Source organism: Myxocyprinus asiaticus, chromosome 4 (assembly GCF_019703515.2).
Source record: "Myxocyprinus asiaticus isolate MX2 ecotype Aquarium Trade chromosome 4, UBuf_Myxa_2, whole genome shotgun sequence".
Classification (NCBI taxonomy): Eukaryota; Metazoa; Chordata; class Actinopteri; order Cypriniformes; family Catostomidae; genus Myxocyprinus; species Myxocyprinus asiaticus.
The window spans coordinates 11,834,223-11,852,959 of NC_059347.1; the positions used below are offsets into that span (position 1 = coordinate 11,834,223).

Below are 18,737 nucleotides of genomic sequence, written 5' to 3' on the forward strand. Positions count from 1 at the left end.
TCCAGATAACGTTGCAACTTAAGCTTTTAGGATCATCTTATTGTAACTATCCTCGTTCTATATTTTTGATGGAGTAACACCTGACTAACACTAAACCAACATGTAGGTCACTCGTTATAAAGTAGAACTTAAGTGCTTCATTACGGGATCTGTCCAGTCCAAAGAGGCTGATCGCTTTGGCCAGTATGTCCAGGAGTTTGTCTTCTCAACATGAAAGTAATGTGGAAATACTAACAAACATGGAAGTTGTTTGTAACCTTGCCGAGGTGCCGAAATGTATTATCTATTACGGAATTTAATTGAAGAAATAATGGTAGCTTTAGTAAGATGGCATTTCAGATGTATTGATGCTAAATCAAAGCGTTTAATGAAAGTGACGCAATAAATGCATGTAACGTGAATGTACGCGATGTGAATCGTAATGAGCTCTCACGTAGCCTAAAGTTTTGTTACTTTGTCTGGAAACTGAACAAATGCTCACAGAACAGGATTTAAATGATGGGCATCAGTACTGAACTACTCATAGACCTATCTATATATTAATAGATCGTCTGGTTAGAGTTCAAGGCACTGTGTGGACTTGTAGCTTTACTGCGTTTACGCAACATGCAATTTGTTACTGCCTTGTAAAAAGACTATAGGCGAGCCGATTTGAAACAGCCATGAGTGGCAGGAAGAAGAGGAGGATGAAGAGAGAGAGAGAGGGAATCTCTCATTGCACACTCTTACTCTAATCTCCTTGGTTAACCATATTTTAATTATTTATTTTGGCATATTTATTTAAGTTTTAAACTGCATGGTCACATTACTCACGTATGTCTTAAATAATCTGTTTAATAAGAACATATTGTCTTTCTATTGCCATTACAATTATGCTTATCAAAGAAGGTTAATATAATGAAACACTGTATTAAGTGTTATGTAAATTTAGACCTATCATGTTGCATGCGCAAACTGCGGAGACTGCCTATTGATTTTATAGCGATTTTTTCAACACTTTTTTATCTTCTAAAATAATTTACAATGGCTTTCCAATTATCAAAATAATACAATTTATTACATTTTCCATTGTCTTTGATAAACTGTGAGAGATGCGAGAAAGATACGTTTACTATACGTTGCACTTAATGGACTTAAGATAGGTTCAAAGATCTCGTTAATTTACGAACGTTTTTATGAACTACTTAGATAACAATACTTTTGTGAAGTGCACCTTAGAGATTAAGTACTACTTAAGTGCTACTAACGTTCTACTTAGTGCTTCAGGAAACCCAGTCCTTATCTGTTATACCCAATTTTACAAGTGCAATGCCAGTAAACTCTGTAAGCGATTTTATCACATTAAAATAACATGTATGATGTTTAAGTCTTGAGACTATACTTTTGAAACAGTGTGTATTTTAGCGTTTATGGACAGGCCCCATTCACAATTTTTATGTTTTTTTTATTTTAAATAAACAAGGTAAAAGTCCAAAATACATTGGCAATATATTTGCACATTACGAGTATTGCACATTTTGGCAAGTGCAGTAGGTCAGCCGGGTATTTCATGCATACAGAAAATTTACTATGTATGTACAATACTGCAGAACTAGTAAGAGTAGTGAGCTCTCTTCTGTCTAACATCTGAGCCCAATGTGATTCAGGGTTATCCTGAAAACCCCTTACATCCTCAAGAACTTCATGAGCTTCTCACAGCAGTCTCATCTGAAGCCCGAGTTTGTTTTGATGGCTTTATCCTGGGGGAAAGCGCATAACACCAGCAGACTTAAGGCAAGTGCTTACTTGCCCAGATTTGATAGGAAACGTGAGGGGCCGCACAGCAGCAGTCGGAAGTGGCCGGTCTGCTGACAGCGGCCTCAGGGGGTCTGATTAGCTGTCAGGCCAGAACACATTAAAGGGCCAGACAGATGGGGGTTAGAATGCTTGTGGAAACTTAACTTCTTCTTTCCCAATGACTTATGTCCCCACCGTTATGTAGGTAAAAGGTTGTGCTAAGTAAAGTTTACGTGGTTTCACAACACCTCTGTGAATGATGATGGTAGACTCCCATTGACATGATCTGAAGGGTTAGGATAGGGTTGGGATAACTTGTTTATTAAATCAGTAAGCTATGTGAGACTGTGTTTGAGGGTATTTTACCCTTTGTAAAATCAATATAACGCACAGACTTGAGTGGCTTATTGATTTTATAAATTAGTGGCAACCAGCTATATGATAAAATACCAATGTTCAATAAACATATACACTCAGTGACCACTTTATTAGGTAAACCTGCACACCTACATATTCATACAATTATCTAATCAGCCAATCATGTGGCAGCAGTCCAAGCATAAAATCACACAGATACAGGCCAGGAGCTTCAGTTAATGTTCACATCAACCATCAGAATGGGAAAAAAATGTGATCTCAGTGATTTAGACCGTGGCATGATTGTTGGTGCCAGACACGGGCTGGTTTGAGTATTTCTGTAACTGCTGATCTCCTGGGATTTTCACACACAACAGTCTCTAGAATTTACTCAGAATGGTGCCAAAAACAAAAAACATCCAGTGAGCGGCAGTTCTGCGGATGAAAACACCTTGTTGATGAGAGAGGTCAACAGAGAATGGCCAGACTGGTTTGAGCTGACAGAAAGGCTACGGTAGCTCAGATAACCACTCTGTACAATTGTAGTGAGAAGAATAGCATCTCAGAATGCACAACACGTGGAACCTTGAGGTGGATGGGCTACAACAGCAGAAGACCACTTTGGGTACCACTTCTGTCAGCCAAGAACAGAAAGCTGAGGCTGCAGTGAGCACAGGCTCAACAAAACTGAACATTTAAAGACTGGAAAAACACAGCCTGGTCTGATGAATCTCTATTTCTGCTGAGGTACACAGATGGTAGTCCCAGTGCTGCCTCAGCTTTCTGTTTTTCCCCATTCTGATGGTTGATGTGAACATTAACTGAAGCTCCTGACCCATATTTGTATGATTTTATGCACTGCACTGCTGCCACACGAATGGCTGATTAGATAATCACATGAATAAGTAGTTGTACAGGTGTACCTAATAAAGTGGTCACTGAGTGTAATTATAGTATTAATAATAATACAACAATTGTCCATTATCATAACTGCACGAATCTGTGCTTGTCAACCAAAGTAGCAACATTGTGCATTATTATAGAATGTGTGTTTAATAATTTTACAATGACGTTGAACACAGCTCATGTTTATAAGATGGATGTAACAATTCGAAATGTGTTTTTGGTTAATAATAATATTTTTTTTCTTTATTTCACAAATAATATTATATTATATTATATTATATTATATTATATTATATTATATTATTTGCCATAGTCACAGAGTTTTTTTTTTGAATAATTAGAAATCAAACTAATCTTCACCATCATAAAAGTTATAATTCAAAACTCATCATGCTGTTATTTATAGACAAGATATGTGCAGTTATAAAAAATGAAAAATAAATAAATAAAATAAAATAAAAATATATTATAAGATCTCAAACTAATATCTTCACCATCATACAGGTTGTACGTTAGAACTCATCATGTTGTTGTTGTTTTGTTCTTTACAGATGAGAGATGTTCAATTCAACCATCTGACAAGGTTTATTGGTGCTTGTATTGACCCACCAAACATCTGCATTGTGACAGAGTATTGCCCCAGGGGCAGTCTACAGGTAATCCATATGCTCAAAATAATGTAAACATTGTTTTTTACCATTTATGTCATATTATCCTATGGTCATAGTGTGAATTGGAGTGCAAATGATTTATAAAAGGATGACATTTGTATTGCTAATGTTGTAATGCATGCTGTTCTGATCATTTCTAGGAAGAAATTGGCAACTGTAGAAATTGTAGTTACTGAGTCTGGATTACATTGTTATTGCAATTCTGTAATTTCTGTGTTAATAACCTTGTTTGTCTAAGTTAACCTTGTTTGAGTTAATGTCTTGTTTGCAATGTTTTCTGCAACAGTACATCAGAATTTAAGTGTTTTATACATTTACAATGATTGGGTCACTTTTTTATTTTGTAAACAAAACAAAGTCTTTGACAATTTCAGAGGTTTCAGAGCATAGAATTCCAGTTTGCTCTTTTTCAGGACATCCTGGAAAATGAGAGCATCAACCTGGACTGGATGTTCCGTTACTCTCTGATCAATGACATTGTGAAGGTTTGTGAGAAAACTGATAACTTTTATAAATGTGTCTTCAAGAAAGTATGTGGACACTTAAACCACACTTAAAAATAAACTAACGTCATTGCTTTACATAATAAAATATCAAACCAAGTGGCGTGTATTTCTGAAATAAATAAATGTTTTAAAGTTAAATATTTCACAAAAAGTTTGTTAGGTGTGAAACAAAGCATACTATTCAAAAGGAAGATGGTATCTGACACTTTCTGGTTGTCAGACGTTAGTGGAACATGTCCATAGTTAATATGATGAACTACAATTTTGGTTACTTACTCTGCTAAGACACCTGTGTGAACTTGAGAGGAACTGACTTCATAAATGCACTAAACTCACCTTGGGAATCAGTCAGTTAAAAGTAATTGCAGAAATGGCTCTTAAAAGTAAAGTTAGTCTTGAGGAAAGGTCAAGCATCATTTATGTGCAAATGCCACTTGGTTCGATGCTTTATTATTTAATGCAATTACATTTTTAAGCGTGGCTTAAAGGGAAAATCATCTCCTTTTGTGTTTCTCCCAAAAATTCTGTCATCATTTATTCACCCTCATGCTGTTCCAAACCCATGTGACTGTTTCTTCCGTGGAAGACAAAAGGAGATTTCAGGCAGAATGTTAGCCTGAGTTACCATTCACTGCATCTTTTTTTTCTTGTCAATAAAAGTGAATGGTGATTCAGGTTAATTTTCTGCTGTGTGTAAAGTCGATTCAATTAGAGATCAATTAGTTATTTTTTTATGAAACACACAATTTGTTTGTTTGTTTTTTTGTTTCTTTAATTCTTTATTTTATTTGTTATTTATTCAAATGATGAGGTCTTTTCAGTTGTGGTATTCAAAACATTTTATATTAAAAACATGAATGAACGTGATGAAGTCAACATGGTGTGCCTTTTAAAATAATTTTAAATTATAAAATCAACACTGAGAAAGTATGATGAAGCAGTGTTGGTTTTATTATTTTTTTTTTTTTATTATTATTATAATTTTTTTTTTTTTTTGTGGAGCCCCATTAGTAAAAGAAAATGAACCTGCATCAAAGATAGCACAACATTGATTTTTGGAAAGATGTATGAAAATACTTCCACTCTAAATTCACCCTCCATTAATGTAAACCAATATTCTGTTCTTTGTCAAAAGTACTTGAGAGTCCAGGCACATAAAGTCATTTGGCTTTTGCCGGGAACATTGGCCTGCAACGACAACAAAGTGAAATTTCCTTTAAATACACAAAACATATTTTTTGCTTTCAGATGTTTGTTGAAAATGTTGCTTTTCAGTCTGAAAGAATTTAGTAGGCAAAGGCCACCTGAATTTATGATGGAGAGACTTAAATTGATGCTCCGAACAGAATATCAAGTAGTTGTTATATCAAAAGATGTTATGTTATAACAAGCAGTATGTTAGTCTCAGTCACCATTCCCTTTCATTGTATGGAAAAAAGATGCATTGAAAGTGAATGGTGACTGAGGCTGTTAGACCCTTACATACAGCCTAACATCTACTTTTGTGTACCATGGAATAATGTCATATGGGTTTGGAACGACAAGAGGGTGAATAATGTATAAAATCATTTTAAATTGTGGGCAAACTATCCCTTTAAGCATGTCTATCAACTTAATACCAAGTTAACAATGAAAGACTCAAATTTAGCATTCATTTTTTTAACGTTATACAGAGCTACCTCATGTATTCATTATATGCTACATTTTACAAGTTCTTTTTTCAGAACAGTGTTTTCCAGTGATTTGTGTGTATTTTGCTCTGTTTGCCCCATAAACTGTGGGCAAAGACATAATGTTCTATTTAATGCGTGTGCCGCCAGGGAATGAATTATCTGCACAACAGTTACATTGGCTCCCATGGTAATCTGAAATCCTCTAATTGTGTGGTGGATAGCCGCTTCGTTTTGAAAATCACTGATTATGGTCTGGCAAGCTTCCGTTCGTCTTGTGAAAATGAAGACTCACATGCGCTGTATGCAAGTAAGAATATGCTGGTCACAGTACGATTTATCATTTTAAGATGAGTCTTGGGATGAAATTTGATCAAAAATACATTTTCTGTTTTGTATAGACTTCTTTGTAAGTGCATATTAAGGTATCAAGATCTTGTGACTGTCTTCGAAACTTTTTTTTTTTTCCAGAAAAGCTATGGACAGCGCCAGAGTTGCTGATATATGACAGGTATCCACCCCAAGGAACCCTGAAGGGAGATGTTTACAGCTTTGGGATCATTCTACAGGAGATAGCACTCAGGAATGGCCCATTTTATGTTGAAGGCATGGACCTCAGTCCTAAAGGTAAGAGTTTGTTTTTTGTTTAGTTGTTTGGTTGTTTAGTTTTTTAGCACTGTAAAAAAATTTAACGTGCGAATGTTACTTTAAAAATTAAAACATTTGTTGGTGTAGCCTAATGTTTTCATGTTGATTAAATCATGTGAAATAATATTTTGGTCTTGAAATAAAACCACTTATTTTGGTTGCACATTTTTAAGGTTACCTGACAAAAAATGTTTTACAGTGTGGGTTACTGTTGTGTACCTTGGTGTCAATCATTCAGCCAAGAAAACATTGAAAATACGTCTTTCCAGAAAATATCCAAACTCATCAAAACATTGGTTGTGAAAATTAGACATGACTTAAGACCTTACGATATTACAAGCTATTAAACAGTCTGTACTTCTGTACTTCCACCCTTCACACCCTCCTTTTAATTAATTAAATATGGTTTCTGACTAAGGTCCATTGTTCTACTTTATTTTTCTTGCCTATGTACAGTGCCTAACTTATAATATTTAGTAAAACATGTACCTGTGATCACAAATAAATCTCCATATGTAGACGCTAAACAATTAAAAACAAAAAGGGAGATGTCAGGGAGATGGCAAAACGTGGCATACTATGGGTTTATGTGTGTTCCAGAGATAATCCAGAAGGTGCGCAATGGTCAGAAACCGTACTTCAGACCCACCACAGATAACACTCGGCATTGCGAGGAGCTGACCATCTTAATGGAAGGCTGTTGGGCTGAAGACCCAGCAGATCGGCCAGACTTCAGCCACATCAAGATCTTCATTGCTAAACTTAACAAGTAAGTACACCCCCCGTTACACAGTATTACGCTTTGATGTTTTCACTTGCAGAATTCACATATGTTGTCTTTGTATAGCTATACACTATATATGTTTACAAATTAACTTAAAGTCAACATGAAATAATGCTTACAACCCATTATAGTTCTGTACTGCAACGTTTCTGACGGAAACAGGATAACGAGAAAAGGAGATATGAGAAAAGGAGTGGTGGTGGTGTAGTGGACTAAAGCACTGAACTGGTAAGCAGAAGGTTGTTGGTTCAATCCCCACAGCCACCACCATTGTGTCCTTGAGCAAAGCACTCAACTCCAGGGGGATTGTCCCTGTAATAAGGGCACTGTAAGTCACTTTGGATAAAAGCATCTGCCAAATGTGTAAATAAAATGGTGGGACTTGATTTTATTTATTAATTGATTGGATGGTGAAAAGTCTTCTCTCTATATGACAGAAGGTTCAAACATAAGAGGGCTTGTCAGCACATAACAAAGGAGGTGGAGCAAGTTATTACAATTTTTAATTCGAAGAATAGTATAAAAAAGTTATGTAAATGAGGGTCACGTTGGACTTCATGTTGACTTGAACCTTCTATCAGAATTGCTTTTGTTTGTCTTGTACAATATCTCCAGCTCTCTAAATTTACATAACTGCATTTTTATATCAAAATAAAACTTCATTACAACAACAGCACTCAAACAAATGCCACTCACTTTTGTCTCATTTATATTTTTTCTGCATGAATTATCATTCACTTTATCAGTGAAAGCTGAAGACATGTTCGCTGTATTTGAAGACCTGTGAACCTCATATGGATTTCTCCTCATCACACAAAATTATGAGCTGAACGATTCAAGCAAACAAATGATCGGTGATCCATCTGGAGATTTGAAAATTCGGCCAATGACACTCTTGTAAATGCAAATGCTTTTTGACAAAATAAATCACACAGATTGTGGTCTACAAGCAGCTTTTAGAAGCAGTGTCTTATCTGTGAACAACTGAATGCTGTATGTGTCCTGGAGTTGACAGCTCATTGATAAACAGCTCGTATTGATGTTGGTGAAAGCTTCATGATTAATTCCCCAAAGGGGCACTCAAGTCAGATTTGACATATGTTGACGAAGACAAACTAAAATGCCTGGTATGTTTCATCTAAAGGGGACCTTAAAGCCCAGTCTTCATTACATAAATGCATCTTGTTGACATTTGTACACTTGTATGTGATTGAGCCAAGTTAAGATAGATCAGGGTTTCAACTAGATTCATTGACTGGTTCATTGATTCTTTTATCCATTATCCAAACCTTAAGTATGGAACAACAGAGTTTGGGATTTAAAATGTAGATTTTCAGGCCTCTAGTTATGCTTTGCTCTAACGTATTTCATCAGCTTTAACATTGAATTTATGAGTGCAATCTCTTTAAAACATAAAAAAACTATTTTCCAGTAATCAAGAGGAAAAGAGTCTAAAGGTCATGAAAAGTCATTGGTTTAAGGAGTAGTTCACCCCAAAATGAAAATGCTCTCATCATTTACTCACCTTCATGCCATCCCAGATTTGTATGACTTTGTTTTTTCAGCAGAACACAAATTAAGATTTTTAGAAAAATATTTCAGCCCTGTAGGTCCATACAATGCAAGTAAATGGTGATCAAAACTTTGAAGCTCCAAAAAGCACATAAAGCAGCTGTAACAAGGTAAAAGGGAAAGGAGGAGGCGAGAACCAGCTTGACAATGTAAATAATGTTTAATGATAAACTTAAACAAAAACACACAAACATAAACACATACAGGGCAGCTGCCTGTAGTTCTCTCTCTCTCGAACTGCCGCCTCCAGTCGCCTTTATCCCTCTTGGGCTTGATCAGCCTGATTAGGGGTTGGGTGTGCAGCATCAAGGCCTGGCCCCGCCCTCCACCCTGCCACAGCAGCATAAAATAAACATACTATAAATGTACATAACATATATAAACATGTGCATAAACATACATAAAATGATATACTAAAATGTCACTTTCACTTCCACATTCTTCTTCTTTTGATTTTGCCGTTTTGAGTTCTTTGTGCATATTGACACCTACTGGGCAGGATGACATGGATTAAACCACTGGAGTTGTGTGGACTACTTTTATGCTGCCTTTATGTGCTTTATGGAGCTTCAAAGTTTTGGCCACCATTCACTTGCATTGTATGTACCCACAGAGCTGAAATATTCTTCTAAAAATCTTCGTTTGTGTTCTGCAGAAGAAAGAAAGTCATACTGGGATGGCATGAGGGTGAGTAAATAATTAAATAATTTTCATTTTTGAGTGAACTATACCTTTATTTTTGCTTATTATTATTTTATTATTCTGTTTTCCCTGTTTTCATCATTACCAATCTTTTCATTGCAGTAAGAAATTAGTACTTTCTTCAAAATTCGTTGTCGTCATCTGAATCATTTTGCATGATTCCAACTTGAAACATTCACAGTGATAAGTCTGGCTCATTAGATAACTGCAATGCTGCCGGTATGCGTGATTCACTGTATGTAAGAGTGAGATCTGACCGCTTAATAAAACAAAATGATTCAGCAAACTACACACCAGCCATACACGATTCAACCAGAATCTACCACACTTCATCAGAAAAGTTGCACCACCTCGTAAGATGAGACCCTTCCATACTCTCTGCGAAGGACACTGCATTGTAGCACATGACTGCTAAACTGATTACATATTCAAATAAAGGTACTGTTTCCTATTCTCATTACTCCATAATCAGTTACATGGGGTTATCACTCACTCAGTCAGTCAATCAAAGAAATATAAAATATAACACTGCAATCTTTCCAGACAGTTCAGCTTGTCTAAGAATACCTTGGCAATTAATGTTGTCTCAAATAACTGTAATTTTTTACAATTGTGTGTGTGTCAAGAGTTACTGGGTAGCTAACATAACATTTCAAGCAGTGTCCTGCTGTGTGAGATGCTGTAATTCATTTTATGATATTTAACACAACATTTGTCCAGTTCTTCAAGTTTTTATTACCTTATTTTAATTGATGGAATATTTGTATCTTTATAAAATACATGGGAACACTTTCAATAAGGTTCCATTAGTTAACAAACAAACAATGAACAATATTTTTACAACAAATTAATCTTTGTTAACATTAATTTCAACATATACTGATACATTTTTAAAATTAAGTTGTATATGTTAACATAAATTAATGCACTATGAACTAAATGAACTAACAATGAACAATAGTATTTTTATTAGTGAACATTAAACAACATTAACAAATGTTGTAAAATTATATTGTTCATTGTTAGTTTGTGATACCTAAAGCATTAACTAACTATTAACTAATAATTTAACTAACTAACTAACTAAATTATTTAACAAATGGAACCTTATTGTAAAGTGTAACCAAATAATTTGTTACTCCGCAGGACCATTTAAAATGACCTAATGCAGGCAAAAAGGTCAATAAAAACGGAAGCAGTTACAGGACCTAGTATATACATTTTTCCTTATACTGTACATACAATGGGGTTCAAAAGTCCACAAATCTGAGAAATAACAGAAAGCAAGTTAAACATAAAAAAAAAAAAAAAATTAAATTAAAAAAATTAAAATGAAATGCATTAAAATTTGTGGCATTGACTATGTTAACCTCTTTGTACAAAATATCAGATTTCCTTGCTTCCATTAAAGCACACAAGATGATCTTTGGAATATTCTCAAATCATGCTGAATAACACGAATCAATAGGTTTTGAACAGACTTGTGCAGTCCATGCCAGCTTGAGTGCATACTTTCATGAAATCAGAAGGGGGGTTTCTGAAATGCATGTAAACTTTTCAATTGAACTTTTCACTCAAATTGTTATGCTGATAATCTCATTTGCAATTATTAAAATGGTATGAAATTAGAAAAATACATATAGTACTTTTGCACCCTATTGTATTTAAATTTGAACCTAAAATCTTAAAATTGAATTAAAAAAAGTTAATGGACATGTTATATTTCAACTACCCGTTTAAACATCAGATATGTAAGCAGGTGTCTAATGTCTTTTGGTTTGTGTTGCAGGGAAGGCAGCACCAGTATTCTCAATAACCTGCTGTCCAGAATGGAACAGTATGCTAATAACCTGGAGAACTTGGTAGAGGAGAGGACTCAGGCATACCTTGAGGAAAAGCGAAAAGCTGAAAATCTTCTTTACCAAATCCTTCCACAGTAAGGACCATGTTGCATAATGTTTTCTGTCACTCTGCAAGAAGTTTCCAAACTTTTAATTGGAGTTTGAGGACAAATAGCTGGTTCAACTGTAGTCTTATAACTTGCTAACTTTTTCATCATTATGACATAACTTCTTATCTAAAAACTGCTTATTGTTGTAACACTTGGGTCATTTGCCCTAGCGACCACTAGAGGTCGCTAGGAGGACCAAGACTATGGATCTGGCAGCTTTTCAACTGTTTGCTCTCAAACAAGGAGAGGGGACCATTGAGCAATATACCAAGCAGGTCTGCGGTCTCGCCCAAGTTCTCAATTGGGGAGATATTGAACTCAAGGACAACTGTCAGTTTGGACTTAATGAACCTGTGAATTCGTGTCTGCGAAGATGCAGATGTGAGCTTTCCTTAGTGGACTTCATTAACTATGCTTTGAAGCTCACATTCTCCCTTTACACTGTGGTGTATGGCAGTAATCCCATGATGCTGCCAGCGCCGGTGCCTGCCACGGTCAACGAGCCAGTGCCCACACCTGCCACGGTCAACGAGCCAGCGCCCATGCCTGCCATGGTCAACGAGCCAGTGCCCATGCCTGCCATGGTCAACGAGCCAGCGTCCACGCCTGCCACAGTCAACGAGCCAGCGCCCACATCTGCCACAGTCAATGAGCCAGCGCCCACATCTGCACGGTCAACGAGCCAGTGCCCACACCTGCCACAGTCAACAGGCCTGTTCCTGAAGACTTTGCCATCCCAGAGCTATCATTTGAAGCCTTGGCCTTCCCAGAGCCATTGCCTGAAGCCTTGACCATCCCAGAGCTAGCATCTGAAGCCTCAACCATCCCAGAGCCAGCGCCCTAAGCCTTGACCGTCCCAGAGCCAGCACCTGAAATCTCGATCATCCCAGAGCCAGCGCCTGAAGCCTCTGCCATCAGGAAGAAGAGGAGGAGAATGGCCTCTGCTCCCCAGTCACTGCCAGCAATCACAGCCACGGAGGCCGTTCCCCTGCCACTGCCAGCGTGGAGGCCGTTCCCAAGTTGCTGCCAGTGCTCACGGCCACAGAGGCCGTTCCCCTGCCACTGCCAACAATCACGGCCATGGAGGTCATTTCCCTGACACTGCCTGTGCTCATGGCCACGGAGGCCGTTCCCCGGTCACTACCACTGCTCACATCCACAGAGGCCATTCCCCTGTCACTGCCAGTGCTCATGGCCACTGAGGCCGTTCCTCTGTCACTGCCAGTGTCATGGCCACAGTTCCCTGAGGCTGTTGACGAGCCTATCGAGTTCCTTGAATCTGTCCAGTTCCCCGAGCCTGTCCAGTTCCCTGAGCCTGTCCAGTTCCCTGAGGCTGTCGACGAGTCTCTCGAATTCCCTGAATCTGTCCAGTTCCCCGAGCCCATCCAGTTCCCTGAATCTGTCCAGTTCCCTGAGCCTGTCCAGTTCCCTGAGGCTGTCGACAAGCCTGTCCAGTTCCCTGAAGCTGTCGACAAGTCTGTCCAGTTCTCTGAGGCTGTCGACGAGCCTGTCCAGATCCCTGAGGCAGTCGACGAGCCTGTCCAGTTCCCCGAGCCTGTCCAGTTCCCTGAGGCTGTCGACGAGCCTGTGCAGATCCCTGAGGCAGTCGATGAGCCTGTCCAGTTCCCTGAGGCTGCTGACGAGCTTGTCCAGTTCCCTGAGGCTGTCGACAAGTCTGTTCAGTCCCCTGTCACCATCAACTATCCTTTCCAGTCCATAGTGGCCCTCGACCAGCCCTTTGCTCAGTCCAGTTGCCAGCACCTGTCAGACACAAACCACCAGGCTGTTGCTCAGTTCAGTAACCAGCACCTGTCAGTCACCAGTCACCATCTGTTCAGTGCCAAGTGACCTCCCACTTCCAGTATGGCCTCCGCTCAGCAGTCGCTATCCTGTTCCAAGTGGCCACTGCCTTGCTTGAACTTCCTGCTGCCCTGCCTCTTGAACCTCCTGTGGTCCGCCCCCTGAACCCTTGCCTCCTCTGGCTCCATCTCCGGAGCCTCCACCTCCCGTGTCTCTGCCCCCTGAGCCCTTGCCTCTTGTAGCTCCATCTCCGGAGCATCTGCCTCCTGTGGCTCCACCCCCTGAGTCTCCGCCTCCTGCGGCTCCACCCCCTGTGCGTCCGCCTCTTGCTCTTCCTATGAACTATACTCTATACCCTATACTCTTCCTACTGTTTTATGTGTTCAGGAGCCACTCCTTAGATGGGGGGGCTCTGTAACACTTGGGACATTTGCCTTAGCGGACACTATAAGTCGCTAGGAGGACTTTTAGTTTGAAATTTGGTTTTGGGTTTTGTTTGTGTCTCTGTTCTCTGTTTTCCCCTTGATTAATCCCAGCTGTGTCTTGTTACCCTTGTTAAGTCTTGTGTATATAATGCCCTCATGTTACCTTTGTCTTGGTCAGTTCTTTTCCTTCATGGATGTAACGTTTTTTTCTGTGGTCGTGTTTTGAGTTCTTTAAAAAAAAATTTAAAAGACTATATAAATCCTCCTTCTCTTGCCTCGTTCCTGCAAACATTACAGTTGTTTTTGAGCATCGCCTGTTTTTTTTTTCCAGATAATTATGTAACCGGTGAGTGAACCGGCAACTTTTAAATGCAGCTTAAGATGAAACAGACAAGCTGACTAATTATCGAGTACTGAAAATTAACCAAGCTCTTTCGTTCTTTTAATTAAATGAATCACTAATTGATCTCTACACTAATTAATCTAAAGAATACAATCTCTGTTTTTAATAACGAAAAGTGTGGGAGTGTTAGCAGAGGGGAGCTCCCATATTTCCACATAATTTAAATTTCCGCTCTGTGTGTACCTTTGTTTTTTAGATACGGATTTATTAAATGAAATTATTTTCTTTTATCATCCATGCATTGTTAAACTAACTGATTGTTTGCAGCTGCATGTCTGCTATTGTGTTTGTACTTGTGCATGGAAAATCATTTCATGGTTCAGCTCACTGTAACCTAATTCTCTCTGCAGTTCAGTGGCGGAGCAGCTCAAACGAGGGGAGACTGTACAGGCTGAAGCCTTTGACAGCGTCACCATCTATTTCAGTGACATAGTGGGCTTCACGTCAATGTCTGCTGAGAGCACACCGTTACAGGTTTGCACATGATTTTTTTGAAGATACGAAGTTCTGTGTGAATATTTGTAATGTGATTAAATATATACACTGCAGAAAATGGCTATCAGAAAATAAGGAATGAAATTATACATTTGGGTAGGTTTATGATTAATACAAGTGAAAAAAAGTCGACCAGTAGAACAAGAAAAATACACTTATCCACATAGACACAGCTGTATGAACACAGTTGATGTTTAAAATGTATTCTACATAAATAATATTATTTTAGAAATGCATGTAACCCAAATGTAGTACACAAACTATATTTTTTACATTAATGTTCTGAGACCCCCGTGTGAATGCTGTGTGCATTTTCCATTTCCCTTTTTGATTTGTAACTAGTAGCACTTAATAAACAAGCAATAAAATAAATAATTCTAGAGCAAATAGTTTTCCTAAAAATTTACAGTATGTCCACATATGTGGACAGTGGAACTAAGTTGTGAAATTAAGTAATACCAAGCTATAGAAAGTCCGATATTTTTTTATTTTTTTTCATCAAATAGTTTATTATGTGTCAAGGAGTGTTGGTTATTCATGTTTTTGAGATGTTATAGACATCACAGCTGATTTTCTATAAAGCTGAATTAATCATTCTTATTGAAAGTAATGGCCAGCATCATCAAATCACTGCCAACCATGTTAAAATAAACTTTTGCATGATAAACTTCTGAATCAATGTACTGATTATCATTGTCCCATGTCTGCCAAACATATTGAGTGGTCCTAACATCATCTGCAGCTTGAAACTTAACATTTTGTCGGACTTTAGGAGTGAATGCACTTACAGTAGCTGCATAGAAAGCTATAGGATGCACCCTTGCTCCCTTGCTTCCTATTTAGTGAATGACTTAACCTCCAGTGTGCTGTCTGTCTGCATTGGTCTCAAAACAGTTAGAAATGCACCTTATTTTTATCTTAATTCCATATTAAGCCTCTGAAAGCTATATTTTTCAGCTTTTGCATGAATACATTTATTTTCAATGCAAAAATGCATAGTAAAAATATAGGAAGGAATTAACTAATGTTAATGAATAGAACAGTATTGTACAGTGATGATAAAATAAAAAAATTAAAAATGTTCTAAATGACTAACATGGTTTTTCAACTTTTAAGGGAACGCGGTCCTAATTTCAACATATGTGGACATCATGTTTATCAGCATGCTGACGTGTGAAAAATGAGTGGATTTTTTAAAGCGGCATAACAAACAAAATCTTTACAACCAAACTGGTTTCAATCAAAAAACTTAAGAGGTTTTTTACCAGAGGCACTTTTGTTGGTGCTGCGCCAATAGCAGTGCTTTCTGTAAATTAAGGTCATGCTGTTGTGTCACGTGACGCAGTGCACCAGAAGTTTAACCCTTAAATGACAGTGTAGAGTCTTGCAAACAGTATTCAGCCGGTTTTAATTTGTTTAAAATGTGCGTTGTGTATAGCGAAGCCAAAATACAATGCCCACACATGTGGACACGGGGACGCTTGAGGTTAAAAGTAAAAAAAGTTAAAGTATACGTTATAATTAGCTTTTTTAAATTATATAAACTAACAATGAATAATAGTGTATTTATAAATGATCATTTAACAAAAGATTAATAATTGGAGTCAAAAATTGTTGTTCATTGTTAGTTCAAAATATAATATATAGAACCTTATTTTAAAGTGTAACCATTGCATTGTTCATTTGTGCTGCTGTCTGCATTGTTTTTGCACCTGAATCGCAAATGTATTAGTGTGCAAAAGTGGTGCAATGGTTTAATGAATTCACCCCTTAATATCTAATGCAAAATCAGTTGAATTAATCTTGCTTCAAGGTTGTATAAATTTATTTACTGGAAAACAAGACAAGGATACTGATTAAGAACAATAGTGAATGATGAATTCAGCTTAACATATGTTGTAATTCAGATTTTGTTATCTGTGGTTGGAGTGAACATAATCATATTTAGTATGCAACTAAACTACATCTCTAATTTCTTAAGATAATGCAAGCACTATGCGTCATTTTTATTGTAAGCATCACATTTGACCTTCATGTCAGAGAAAGATATAGACCACAGAATTCGTATTTGTTCTGAGCTGCAGAAAAAGCATGATGAGTGCTTTTCTACATGTCAGGATGAAATGTTATGCCCTAAAATGGTCTTGTATTCACACTGATGCTCATGCACTATAAATTCCCTACCCAAAATTCCACAAGGTTTAACGAAGGAAAGATGGTTTTAGAGAAAGATTTAGTTTGTATTTGTAAAGACCTACAACCTTAATTTCTCATGTAATGAATCCTGTTCTTCGGTAAACACAGCTCTGAAGATGATGGGCAAACTCAACGCTCAGCCAACAGAACAATCATGCATCTCTCATGCCCTTTCAGGACTACAGTACATCTAACACAAATAGTTTGCTGTCATCCCTGTTCTTATGTAGAGAACAAAATCAATGATAGATTTGCATTTAGGTCAGAGGTTCTTAACCTTGGGGTTGGGAGATGCAGATTGGGTCATATTAGATTTCTATTACTCCATAATCAGATGCGTAATCAGATAACACATAATCAGATAATCAATGAGCAATGCATTTCCATTTTCTAGTGTTTGCCATCATATCAAACATAGTTTTTCAAAAGCACTGTTAATTTCTTCATGTGAAAAACTTTCAACCTAGTCTCATAGAATGAACGTTCCTATAACTACATAGTACTGAAATCCGCAGTTTGAGACTAGTCAAGCATGCGAGCTGACACATGAGGCGAGAGTGTTATAGAAGCAACACGAGATGACTTGGTTGCTTCAGAAAATATGCTTTTCAGATGTTTTTGGACACTATCTGCTTAGACTTTGGTTAAGGGTAAGGATGTCTGTTTTGTGTCTACCTCTCATTTTATTTTAGATCACTATTAGTTAGGTTAAAGTTCATGGTGAGGGAGGTATGTTTTACTCATTAAAACCTCCTCCTAATATTCACCTTAAAAACCTTGTCTGATTACAACACCATTTCACTCGCTTTTGACACCCCCTGCTGGACATTTCACTGGGAAACTGCAGCCAAATGTGTAATAAGGCACGTAATTTCATTCAAACATTTTGCCATGGTCACTAAATAATCATGAGACCAGGCAATTTTTTTTTTGACAACTAAATTATTCAAAAGGCCAGTGTTGCTGAAAGTTCTCATTTGAACTGAGAGCAGCTGAGTTTGCAAAATAAGACCATATGCAGACAACAAAAGTGAATTGTCATGTGGCGTTCACTGATGTTTGGATCGCACAGTTCAACTGCTGTTCAAAGACATAAATCTAAACTCCAGCAGTTTTTCAGTGATTAAGGTTATAGTATGACAACCTTACAATGAAGTTGGCCTCCATGTTTAATTAATCATCTTTTCTGCTCTATGTATGCAAATGTATTTCTGTTTCAGGCCTTGTTCTGGGCGCACATCCAAAGGGATGGGGGGGACAGAAAGTATTTTAATTTGAGGGATTCATTGGGAGTTCATGCAGAAACACATCACAGCACTGATTTCTCACTGAAGCTCTATGGGAAATGCTGAAGCTCCAGACACAATAGAGTATTATTATATATTCTGATTGAGCTTTGAGTTTTGGGGGCACAATTGCAGAACTATTTCTGACAGGTTTTCATCACACCTAAACAGAGAAACATGTTTTGTATCTCGGCTGATTGCAAAGAAATCCTCCATTGGATGACACCTACATTGTTCTGCCAACACTTTCAATCAAAGTACTTCAAATTTTAATTAAAGACAGCAGGTTTTTTGTTTTGATTGTTTTTTTTTTTTTTTAAATCCCTTTGCAGGTTTATAGGGATAGTTCACCCAAAAATTAAAATTCTCTCATCATTTATTAACCCTCATGCCATCCCAGATGCGTATGACTTTCTTTCTTCTCTGAACACAAACACCTTCCCTTTCACTTTCAGAATGTGAAAGAATGTGAAAGTGGAGATTTATAGTAAAAAAGGACTTAAATATTGATCTGTTACTCACCCACACTTGTAATAACACTTCTGAAGATATGGATTTAACCACTGGAAATTCTTCTAAAAAAATCTTA

The 18,737-nt window shown here is 37.5% G+C and overlaps 1 protein-coding gene across 1 annotated transcript in view; it reads left to right on the plus strand.

Annotated features, from left to right (window-relative positions):
• LOC127433789 (atrial natriuretic peptide receptor 2-like) overlaps nucleotides 1-18,737 on the plus strand; it is a 79,608-nt gene that overhangs the window by 46,501 nt on the left and 14,370 nt on the right. The window contains exons 11-17 of the mRNA XM_051686002.1: nucleotides 3,591-3,695; nucleotides 4,124-4,195; nucleotides 6,037-6,196; nucleotides 6,358-6,513; nucleotides 7,135-7,303; nucleotides 11,382-11,528; nucleotides 14,522-14,645. Of these exons, the coding sequence (XP_051541962.1) occupies nucleotides 3,591-3,695; nucleotides 4,124-4,195; nucleotides 6,037-6,196; nucleotides 6,358-6,513; nucleotides 7,135-7,303; nucleotides 11,382-11,528; nucleotides 14,522-14,645 (933 nt within the window). The remainder of the gene's footprint in view (nucleotides 1-3,590; nucleotides 3,696-4,123; nucleotides 4,196-6,036; nucleotides 6,197-6,357; nucleotides 6,514-7,134; nucleotides 7,304-11,381; nucleotides 11,529-14,521; nucleotides 14,646-18,737) is intronic.